At 42.7% G+C, this 12,149-nt stretch overlaps 1 protein-coding gene across 3 annotated transcripts in view; it reads right to left on the reverse strand.

Moving 5' to 3' along the window:
• The window catches only part of dhx29 (DEAH (Asp-Glu-Ala-His) box polypeptide 29), a 73,365-nt gene that overhangs the window by 45,189 nt on the left and 16,027 nt on the right, over positions 1 to 12,149 (reverse strand). For 2 of the 3 annotated variants that reach the window (XM_078396870.1, XM_078396878.1), the window contains exons 7-10: positions 11,974 to 12,100; positions 6,104 to 6,265; positions 3,142 to 3,304; positions 1,493 to 1,616 (exon numbers count right to left, since the gene is read on the reverse strand). In XM_078396870.1, coding sequence (XP_078252996.1) covers positions 1,493 to 1,616; positions 3,142 to 3,304; positions 6,104 to 6,265; positions 11,974 to 12,100 — 576 coding nt within the window. Of the gene's footprint in view, positions 1 to 1,492; positions 1,617 to 3,141; positions 3,305 to 6,103; positions 6,266 to 11,973; positions 12,101 to 12,149 lie in introns of those variants that run through there. The other variant, XM_078396887.1, reaches the window with a different exon arrangement.

Here is a 12,149-nt window from a genome sequence, read left to right on the forward strand (position 1 = left end):
GGTTGCGTCTCATGTTTTTAATTCTTCAGCTCTGCGAAGCCTTGAAAACTCGGCATGAGATATGACATTGCCCGCCGCACCTGTGTCTATCTTCGCAACAATAGGCACATTGTTTATCTTTAATGTGACCATGGGAGCTTTGTGTTTAATTAACTGGTCCCGGACAGAGTGTGTATTGAGCTGAACTCCATCCACCGAAGACATATTCTCTGGAAAGTTTACAGTGTCACTATCAGATAAGTCGTGTGAAGGCTTCGAGATTAGCAAATGTACAGCTTGTTTCGTCTCAATCTTGCTGGAACCGTGATCTGCAGCACTTCCAGAAATGATTTCTTCATTTGCAACCATGACAAATTCGTCCAAAAGCCGGGCATTTCTCCCGTTTGGCTATATGAGAGCTACCACAATTAATGCAATAGTTAACAAATCTTATGCCAGATCTACTAGGCTGGGCTTGTGTCACTTCAAACGGTCGACGTGCCTTTCTGATATATGGTCCTGTCGAGTCAATGCTGAAAACAGACTGAGGCATGGCACTCAAAGTCTTTGTGTGACATCCGTCAATTCATGAATCCGACAGGTGCTGATCCCTTTAGCTAGAGTCAGATCGCAATCACGCAAAAGATCATTTCTCAATTTGTCATTAGTGATGCCACACACAAGCCTGTCTCTAGTGAGTTCATCACAGCGGTCACCAAATCTGCAACTCGACGCAGCGTGTTTCAAAGAGCTTAAAGATTCAGCCATAGTTAGAGATGTTAAAAGTCTTGAGGGAACAAATGGTGGTGGCTCAAAAGTTAAATTTCCCCCACTTCTGACACCATGTTTGTGGGTGTATATATTCAGTCACTCAAGTCTTTGTACATAAGTTCGTTATTAGCAGATCACTAGCAGTACAGATGCTGGCTACTGTTACCCCCAGCTCCCACGATAGTCTCCAGACTAGCAGGCCAGTACTAGGATAACGCAGTACAAAACCCGATCTGGATTATGGACTGGATGTGCAACAGTAAAATCAGACATGGATCTACACTAGAGAGAGAGCTAGATAGAGCTCTTAAGGATAGCGGAGTCAGGGGGTATGGGGAGAAGGCAGGAACAGGGTACTGATTGAGAATGATCAGCCATGATCACATTGAATGGCGGTGCTGGCTCGAAGGGCCGAATGGCCTCCTCCTGCACCTATTGTCTATTGTACACTTCTGACTGTGTCCATACACATATTACTCCTTAAGACATAACAATCAACACAACAGTCAATGCAGATCATAGCTTTGTCAAATATCGACACACAATTTTAACAAATTATAACAGGACAATCAGGAGATACAATTTTGGCTCTCCTGGTTTTTATATCTTCTTGGCCTAGAAGTGCAAGGCTGCTGGTGCAGCAAGTGGAAACATTTCCTGTCTTTGAAGCACTACAAAACATTAGGCTGGAAACGTTCACTTTCAGCTACATAAATAATGGGTGTCTTGTGTTTGATCTTACCTGTCCTCTTACTAAATGCCATAGAGCCAAAGTAGAAGCTAGATGTTGCGCTTGCATGCCATCTTCGGTGAGAATTGTGGGACAGACTTCTAGTATTCCATCTTTCTGTCGGTTTACTCTTACACTAAATTAAGAAAATAATATTTAACAGCTGACTATTGCATGACCAAGAAACATAAGAAAGATGCATGAGGGAGAGAAAGTTGTTTAAGTCAAATCCCGAAGGTAAAAACATTCCACAAAGAATCAAAAACCAATGCCAATCTTGAGGACTGAACAAAAAAAAACTGCTGGAGGAACTCAGTGGATCACTAGAGGGAAATGGACAGACAATGTTTCGGGCCGGGACCATCCTTTAGAGTCTGAAGAACACCGGCAGTTGTTTTTCATTAAAGATTCCAACACTTGAAGATATTATTAGATTACAAAAATAACAAATAAAGGCCTTACAGTAATTTCATTACCTGATGTTGTTGCTAATTAAAACGTTATGCTGGCACAAACTAATTTTCACCTCCAAAACAGGTACAAGAACAAGGGCGAAGGAAAAATAACAAAAGAATACTCAACCCTGGATAGGGTGGTGAAGAAGGCGTTTGGTATGCTTGCCTTTATAAATCAGAGCATCGAGTATAGAAGTTGGGATGTAATGTTGAAATTGTACAGGGCATTGGTGAGGCCGAATCTGGAGTATGGTGTGCAGTTCTCGTCGCCAAATTATAGGAAGGATGTCGACAAAATGGAGAGGGTACAGAGGAGATTTACTAGAATGTTGCCTGGGTTTCAGCACTTAGGCTACAGAGAGAGGTTGAACAGGTTGGGTCTTTATTCTTTGGAGCGTAGAAGGTTGAGGGGGGACTTGATAGAGGTTTTTAAAATTTTGAGAGGGACGGACAGAGTTGACGTGGGTAGGCTTTTCCCTTTGAGAGTGGAGAAGATTCCAACAAGGGGACATAGCTTCAGAATTGAGGGACAAAGGTTTAGGGGTAACATGAGGGGGAATTTCTTTACTCAGAGGGTTGTGGCTGTATGGAATGGACTTCCGGTGGAAGTGGTGGAGGCTGGCTCGATTTTATTATTTAAGAGTAAATTGGATAGGTATATGGATAGGAGGGGATTGGAGGGTTATGGTCTGAGTGCAGGTAGATGAGACTAGGTCAGGGAGAATGGTCGGCATGGACTGGTAGGGCCGGACAGGCCTGTTTCCATGCTGTAGTTGTTATATGTTATATGTTAACTCAAAGAGTCAGAGAATAAGAAATAAATTTAAAAATGAGAGATAAAGAAAACAAGGCACAAATGTAAAGGCAAAAATTAGTTTTTAAATGTGATATTTAACTAGATTATTATACTTTTTCTGAGTATTAAAGTAAAACAAATAAGATTATGTTGCTGAGTGAAATGCAACTTGTCTTTGAACCAAAGATAGACAAAATACTGGAGTAACTCAGCAGGTCAGACAGCTTCTCTGGAGAAAAGGAATAGGTGATGTTTCTGGTCGAGCCCCTTCTTCAGACTGAGAGTCAGGGGAAAGGGAATCGAGATATAGAGATGGTGATGTTGAGAGCACGTTTATAATGATGAATGAAACTTTGCCAAGATGTCACAGTTTATCAATTCTCACAAAAAGTACAACAAAACACACAAACCTACACTTCCAGAATCTACCCACTGGAATTTTGCGATAGCTCGGAGCTGGACCAGTGGGGATGTTTTTCCGACACCAGTCAATCAGAAATTGCTTGGGAGATTTGCCAGTCCAACTTCGTGCAGTATAGTCAAAGTTTCGCACATCCTTTGGTTCATGTTTTACTGTAATGATTAACAGGACAAAATAAATAAATCTGTGAGGACAATATTATTCAATATTTTTGCCAGCTGCAATGTGATCTCACACCAGTCACATATTCCCTTCAACTACCCTTCCTGGTTTCCGCAGGAACCACTCTCTTTACAACTCCCTGATTTGTTCATCCCTCCATGCATTTTCCCCAGCACTGTATGAATAACTCCTGTCCCCACACCTCCACCCTTACCTCCTTTCAAGGACCTGAACAGTCTTTTCAGGTGAGACAGTTTCAGCTGCTTTCCTCCAACCGCGTCTATTGCACTCAATGCGACCAACTCTATTTCAGTGAGATGAAATATAGACGAGCGGCCACCTTGCAAAGCACCTGCATTCTGTCCATTGTAGCCATCTAGATCTCTAAGTTGCCAACTATTTTAATCCCCCTTCACATTCCCACACCAATTTCTAATGACTTTATACCCTTGACCGTGTGACTAAACACAGTTACAATCCCACCTACAAATGTGTGGGTGACAACACCATTGTTGGCAAAATCACAGATGGTGATAATTTAGCACACACAGAAAAAAAAGAACACCTAGTTAAGTGGCGCCACCACCACAACTTCCCACTCAAAGTCAACAGAGCCAAGGAACCAATCATTGTTTTCAGAAAGACAGTCAGGAGACTGCATGCTAGTTTTCATTGGTGGGTCGGCAGCGAACAGTTAGCAACTTCAAATTCCTGGGCTTTAACATCTTGATGACATGATATAGATATGATTATGAAGAAGCTGGGCTGGAGTGTTTACTTTTTCAGAAGTTTAAAGAAATTCTGTATGTCACTGAACACTCCAACATAATTGGTTCTGAGAGCTATACAGCATGCAAACAGGCCCAAAGTACTGCAGTAAGTCGGCGGGTCAGGTGTGATCTGCTGAGTTACTCCAGCGCTTTTGGCAAACCAGCATCTGCCATTCCTTGTGTCTACATGGAAACAGGTCCATGGCCCAACTTGTCCACGTAGACCAAGTTGGAATTCTGGGCGACTCCCATTCACCTGCATTTAGCCCATATCCCACCAAACTTCTTCTATCCATGTATCTGTCCAAATATCTTTTGAAAGTTATAACTGTATCCACTTCTTTTGCTTCCTCCGGCATTTGTTCCAGATATAGATTTCTGAGTGAAAAAGTTGCCTGAACTCTCTTAAATCTCTCCCCATGCACCTTAAGTCTAGTTTTAAAATCCTCTAACTTGGGGAAGAGTCTGTACGTGTCACTTTATCATTGCCCCTCATGATTTTGTTCATTTCAACATGGTCATCCCTCGCCCTTCTATGCTCTAGACAGATTTCCCAACCAACCCATCTCCCTGTAACTCAAACCCACAAGTCCAACTAATATCCTGGTGAATCTCTTCTGTACCCTTTCCAACTTAATGACACTGCCCTATCGCAGGGCGATCAGAACTGCACACACCAAGTGTGGTTTCACGGACAAATTTTTAAACTGCATCATGATGTCCCAACATTTGTTCTCAACATCCTTCCCACGAAGGCTGGCATTCCAAATCTCTTCCTCATCACATTGCCCATTTAAACTGCCACTTTTAGTTTAGATTTACAGTACAGAAACAGGCCCTTCGGCCCACCAAGTCCAGATCGACCAGCGATACACGCATATTAACACCATCCCTCACACATTAGGGACAATTTACATTTATACCAACTATATTTTGATTCCTTTCTCCAAGCCAATTTTGAATCCAATTGGCTAGCTCACCTTGGATTCCATGTGCTCTAACCATCCGGACTAGTCTACCATGTGGGACAGTGTCATAGGCCTTGTTAAAATCTATACAGACAATGGCCATTGGCCTTTCCTCATTTATCCTCTTGGAGACCCCGTCAAAATATTTTCAGATTCTGCAGATGCACCGTAGCAAAGTATCCTGCCTGGTTACATCATGGCCTGATACGACAATTCCAACGCACAGGAATGCAAGACGCTGCTGAATGCTGGACTCAGCCTGGTCCATCATGGGCACAGACCTCGCCATCCTCAAAAGCATTTACACGAGGCACTGCCTCAAGATGATGGCATCTATCATTAAGGATCCAGGCCACGCTCTCTTCTCGCTGCTATAGTTGGGCCGTAGGTACAAACGCCTGAAGTCGCACACCATAAAGTTCAGGAACAACTACTTTTCTAGATCAAAAGGTTTTTGAACTGAACTGCAGTCCTATTTCTACCATACAAATGCAACACTATGGACATCTTGCATTACCATGGACTTATTGATCCAATTGTGTTTTGTAATAATGTCTTGTTTTTTTCAGTCTTTTTTTTTTACTGTCTTGGAGAATTTGTGCAATTGATGTATAATTTATCTTTTTGTGTGTTATCCACATCCACGTGCCTGTGAATCTGATGCAGCCAAGATTTTCATTGTACCTGCACCTCACCATACATGTGCATATTACAAACTCGATTGGACTTGTCCCAAAATGCTGGAATAACTTAGTGGGTCAAGCAGCATCTCTGGAGTACATGGATAGGTGCCGTTTCAGGTTGGGACCCTTCTTCAGACTGATTATGGTGGGGGGAGGGGCAGGGCTGATTCAGTCTGAAGGGTCTCGATCCGAAACGTCACCCATTCCTTCTTTCCTGAGATGCTGCCTGACCTGCTGAGTTGCTCCAACATTTTGTGAATAAATACCTGCAGCTTCTTGTACCTCCTTTTAAAAATCCACACCGTTTCCAAAATGGATTCTGCAATAATGTATTGAATTATAGATAATGACACTGTTCATTTACTTACTTTCTTCTTTTACTTTTGGTGCAGATTGTTCCAGCAAATTTAAATTAAGGGCACCATCACGTGATTCATCAGCAGGATGGGTAGAGCTTTTGTCATTCGTCTTTAACTCAGCCATTTTTACTGATTTATCAAAAGCAGGATGCTTCTCCAACTCTTTAATCTCTACATTGAAGTTAAAAGTAGACCATTTTATTGTTAATGCAAGAGTGATGTCAACACCAAAGTACAGTAAGCTAATCACAAGAATTCAATTCAACTAACATAGAAAATAGGCGCAGGAGGAGGCCTTTCGGCCCTTCTAGCCAGCACCACCACTCATGTGATCATGGCTGATCATCCACAATCAGTAACCTGTGCCCAACTTCTCCCCATATCCCCTGATTCCACCAGCCCCCACAGATTCAGCATGAGCTATTCATCGAAAAGACTTTGATATTGTGGAATCATTTTTTTATCACTTACATTTCCTTGTCCTATTTTCTGCTTTTCTTTCGAGCATTTACTTCTAATTTAATGATTTAAAAAATGTTCACCTTTATATTCAGTCTCAGGCCAGAGGAAGATATTGATCAGTTGGTAACTGGGTAGAGCACCAGATGTATAGGAGCAAAGAGGTCCTTCTGGCGTGTCAAAAATGTAATGCTACGGTGGTTATGGGAGATTTCAACATGCAGGTAGACTGGGAAAATCAGGTTGGAAATGGACCCCAGGAAAGAGAGTTTGTAGAGTGCCTTCGAGATGGATTCTTAGAACAGCTTGTACTGGAGCCTACCAGGGAGAAGGCAATTCTGGATTTAGTGTTGTGTAATGATCCTGATCTGATAAGGGGACTAGAGGTAAAAGAGCCATTAGGAGGCAGTGATCACAACATGATAAGTTTTACTCTGCAAATGGAAAGGCAGAAGGGAAAATCGGAAGTGTTGGTATTACAGTATAGCAAAGGGGATTACAGAGGCATGAGGCAGGAGCTGGCCAAAATTGACTGGAAGGAGGCCCTAGCAGGGAACACGGTAGAACAGCAATGGCAGGTATTCCTGGGAATAATGCAGAGGTTGCAGGATCAATTTATTCCAAAGAGGTGGAAAGACTCTAAGGGGAGTAAGAGACACCTGTGGCTGACAAGGGAAGTCAGGGACAGCATAAAAATTAAGGAGAGGAAGTATAACATAGCAAAGAAGAGTGGGAAGACAGAGGATTGGGACTCTTTTAAAGAGCAACAAAAGTTAACTAAAAAGGCAATACGGGGAGAAAAGATGAGGTACAAGGGTAAACTAGCCAATAATATAAAGGAGGATAGCAAAAGTTTTTTTAGGTACGTGAAGAGGAAAAAAATAGTCAAGGCAAATGTGGGTCCCTTGAAGACAGAAGCAGGGGAATTTATTATGGGGAACAAAGAAATGGCAGACGAGTTAAACCGTTACTTTGGATCTGTCTTCACTGAGGAAGATACACACAATCTCCCAAATGTTCTAGGGGCCGGAGAACCTAGGGTGATGGAGGAACTGAAGGAAATCCACATTAGGCAGGAAATGGTTTTGGGTAGACTGATGGGACTGAAGGCTGATAAATCCCCAGGGCCTGATGGTCTGCATCCCAGGGTACTTAAGGAGGTGGCTCTAGAAATAGTGGAAGCATTGGAGATCATTTTTCAATGTTCTATAGATTCAGGATCAGTTCCTGTGGATTGGAGGATAGCAAATGTTATCCCACTTTTTAAGAAAGGAGGGAGAGAGAAAACGGGTAATTATAGACCAGTTAGTCTGACATCAGTGGTGGGGAAGATGCTGGAGTCAATTATAAAAGACGAAATTGCTGAGCATTTGGATAGCAGTAACGGAATCATTCCGAGTCAGCATGGATTTACGAAGGGGAAATCATGCTTGACAAATCTACTGGAATTTTTTGAGGATGTAACTAGGAAAATTGACAGGGGAGAGTCAGTGGATGTGGTGTACCTCGACTTTCAGAAAGCCTTCGACAAGGTCCCACATAGGAGATTAGTGGGCAAAATTAGGGCACATGGTATTGGAGGTAGGGTACTGACATGGATAGAAAATTGGTTGACAGACAGAAAGCAAAGAGTGGGGATAAATGGGTCCCTTTCGGAATGGCAGGCAGTGACCAGTGGGGTACCGCAAGGTTCGGTGCTGGGACCCCAGCTATTTACGATATACATTAATGACTTAGACGAAGGGATTAAAAGTACCATTAGCAAATTTGCAGATGACACTAAGCTGGGGGGTAGTGTGAATTGTGAGGAAGATGCAATAAGGCTGCAGGGTGACTTGGACAGGTTGTGTGAGTGGGCGGATACATGGCAGATGCAGTTTAATGTAGATAAGTGTGAGGTTATTCACTTTGGAAGTAAGAATAGAAAGGCAGATTATTATCTGAATGGTGTCAAGTATAGGGAGGTGGGGAGGAGGTTCAACGAGATCTGGGTGTCCTTGGTGGGGGTGGTCAAAGAGATGCAGAGTACAGCAGGCAGTGAAGAAGCCAATGGGAATGTTGGCCTTCGTAAACAGAGGAGTTGAGTATAGGAGCAAAGAGGTTCCTTCTACAGTTGTACCGGGCCCTCCTGGTGAGACCGGCACCTGGGGTACTGTGTGCGTTTTGGTCTCCAAATTTGAGAAAGGATATTCTTGCTATGGAGGGCGTGCAGCGTAGGTTCACTAGGTTAATTCCGGAATGGCGGGGACTGTCGTATGTTGAAAGGCTGGAGCGATTGGGCTTGTATACACTGGAATTTAGAAGGATGAGGGGGGATCTTATTGAAACATATAAGATAATTAGGGTTGGGAATTGGAGGCAGGTTCATGTTCATTCATGTTGGGGAGTCCAGAAAAGGGGCACAGTTTAAGATAAGGGGTAGGCATTTAGAGAGATGGGTAGGCCATTTAGAACGGAGATGAGGAAGAACTTTTTCAGTCAGAGAGTGGTGAAGGTGTGGAATTCTCTGCCTCAGAAGGCAGTGGAGGCCAGTTCGTTGGATGCTTTCAAGAGAGCTGGATAGAGCTCTTATGGATAGCGGAGTGAGGGGGTATGGGGAGAAGGCAGGAACAGGGTACTGATTGAGAGTTATCAGCCATGATCGCATTGAATGGCGGTGCTGGCTCGAAGGGCTGAATGGCCTACTCCTGCACCTATTGTCTATTGTCTATTGTATAGGGCCCTAGTGTGACCGCACCTGGAGTACTGTGTGCAGTTTTGGTCTCCAAATTTGAGGAAGGATATTCTTGCTATTGAGGGGGTGCAGCGTAGGTTTACTAGGTTAATTCCCGGAATGGCGGGACTGTCGTATGTTGAAAGACTGGAGCGGCTAGGCTTGTATACACTGGAATTTAGAAGAATGAGAGGGGATCTTATCTAAACATATAAGATTATTAAGGGGGTGGACACGTTAGAGGCAGGAAACATGTTCCCAATGTTGGGGGAGTCCAGAACCAGGGGCCACAGTTTAAGAATAAGGGGTAGGCCATTTAGAATGGAGATGAGGAAAAGCTTTCATTCAGAGAGTTGTAAATCTGTGGAATTCACTGCCTCAGAAGGCAATGGAGGCCAAGTCTCTGAATGCATTCAAGAGAGAGCTAGATAGAGCTCTTAAGGATAGCGGAGTCAGGGGGTATGGGGAGAAGGTAGGAACGAGGTACTGTTTGACAATGATCAGCCATGATCACAATGATTGGTGGTGCTGGCTCGAAGGGCCAAATGGCCTCCTCCTGCACCTATTGTCTATTGTCTAAATTAATCTGGTTTTACAAAGAAAAATATCAGACAAAAGTCCCTGTGTTTTTTTTTGGCATTTTTTTGTGACATTTCTCAAGCGGGATTTCATCAAATCCTAAGGCTAACTTATACCAGATTACATTAATTTTGCAATTAAATATCGCTATATAAGCCAAATTCTGATTATGCTTATGATTTTTATCATTTATCATCCGATTAGATGGTTTTCTGATGTCCCATGTTTTTGCAGCAGAATGCGAGTAGACCGGTGCACCTTTGGTCACGTGCGAAATGTGTCACGTGTGAACAGTTTTATAGTTATTGTTTCTTTTTGATTATTTATATTTTGTGTTTAAGGTTTCCATTGAAATACTTAATAATGAATAGAACTTAAAATCACGAAATAAACATCTAGTTTGCTCACCTATTTTCACGATGTCTCATTCTGTAGTCCCTCCGGTTGTCAATGCTATTTATAGCGCTATAACAGGTTGCATTCAACGCGATTCGAAAAAAATTCAGATAACGCAATTATAATGACCTTGGCGTGAACTACGGGCCACGTGGTGGGTTAGGTGCCGACATTTTGTAAGGGAGCTTCAAAATCAGTAAGTGTCCCATATGTCTTATATTTATATACTAAAACTCTCGTTTGTTTGTTTGTTCCTGAACTACAGCCAAAATGGTGCACGATAGCGTGACAATTTTAGGCCCATCTTACTCACCGCCGTCCCTTTGGTGCTAATGGAAGAAGTTTCATTGAAATCGGTGTTATATTTTTAAAGTTATTCACATTTTAAAGTTTAAAACCATCTCCTAGGGAGGGAAGGGGAGGATAAGGAGGTTGAGGGGGATGGAGTGGCGGGGGAAGGGTGGGGAGAGGGAGGGAGTGAGGGGGAGGGGGGTGGAGGGAGGAGGGAGGGGGAGGAGGGAGGGGAAGGAGGTGGGAGGAGTGAGGGGGAGGGGGGAGAGGGTGCTGCACCAATGCAGGAGAGGTTTGGGCCCACTTGATCTAATGTTTTATAAATATTTGTTTTCCTTGTTTTTCCCCGCAAATTTTGAAAGTTTTAAATTTTGGTCAAATTTTGGTTGATTTTGATCACAAATTAGCTCAAAAGGATCATAGGTGGGCCCATTTTTAATCCTGTGGTATTTCATTACGATTTAATAACTTTCAAATTTGGCCTTCCATGTCACATGTTGGTACCCTTATTTATGGAAACACCCATAGAAAGGACTTCATTAGTACCTGCAATCCTGCACCACCAAATTCAGGAACAGCTACTTTCCCCCAACTACCAGATTCTTGAACCAAGCTGCACAATCCTAATACTATCTTGGTTAGAGAACACCTTGGACCACCTCATGTAATGCCATGGACTTGTTGCACTAATGCCTTTCTTTCTGCACAGTCTTTTCCTTTTATGGTCTTGCAGAATTTTATGTAATTTATGTATAATTTATATTTCACGTGTGTCTGTCTATGTGCCTGTGAGACTGCTGCAAGCCAGATTTTCATTGTATCTGTACATCACCAGATTTGTGCAATGTCAATAAACTCAACAACTAAATCGTATTTTCTGTGCTTTTGTCTGAATAACACTGAGATTTGTCATTCACATGAACAAAGGGACTTTTCATCACCCGGCATGGCTCGGCCGCGGGACGTTTCATCGCCCGGCACGGCTCGGCCGCGGGACTTTCCATCTCCTTGCGAGTCGGGAGCCTCGGTCGCCTCGGCAGAAGTCGAACTATCTGTCCGTGGGAGAAGCATGGGGGAAGCGAGAAGAAATTTTCTTGCCTTCCATCACAGTGAGGGGGTGTCTGGAGGAGTCACTGTGATGGATGTTAGTGTTAAAATTGTGTGTCTTGTGTCTTTTACTCTGTACTGTTGCGGCTGCGTGGCAAATGATTTTCGTTCAATTCATTTTAAATGACAATAAAGGTAATAAAAATTTAAAAAAAGAACGTAAAACTGCATGAGGCAGAGCATCTCATTTAAAAAGATTAACATGCAGATAATTATTGAATTTAAATAAAGTGCATGTTGGAGAAAAATCACAGCAGGATAATCTTGATGGAACACTTGTGATCTATTTGGTTTGACACAGAATCTCCCAAAAAATTATTTTCATAAAACTTACCTTGCTGGAGAATCTTAATTCTATCCCCTGCTTCTTTTTGGGCATGTTTATTATTATTAAGCTTAAATGTCTGTGCCCTCTCTTTGGTGTCAAGTAGTTTTGTGGTCAGTTCCAAGTAAAGAGTATTCTGTTTAATAAGAGGTTTGAATCCATTAAAATCCCATTAAAAAACTGTT

This window comes from Rhinoraja longicauda, chromosome 1, assembly GCF_053455715.1.
Source record: "Rhinoraja longicauda isolate Sanriku21f chromosome 1, sRhiLon1.1, whole genome shotgun sequence".
NCBI classification, from domain to species: domain Eukaryota; kingdom Metazoa; phylum Chordata; class Chondrichthyes; order Rajiformes; family Arhynchobatidae; genus Rhinoraja; species Rhinoraja longicauda.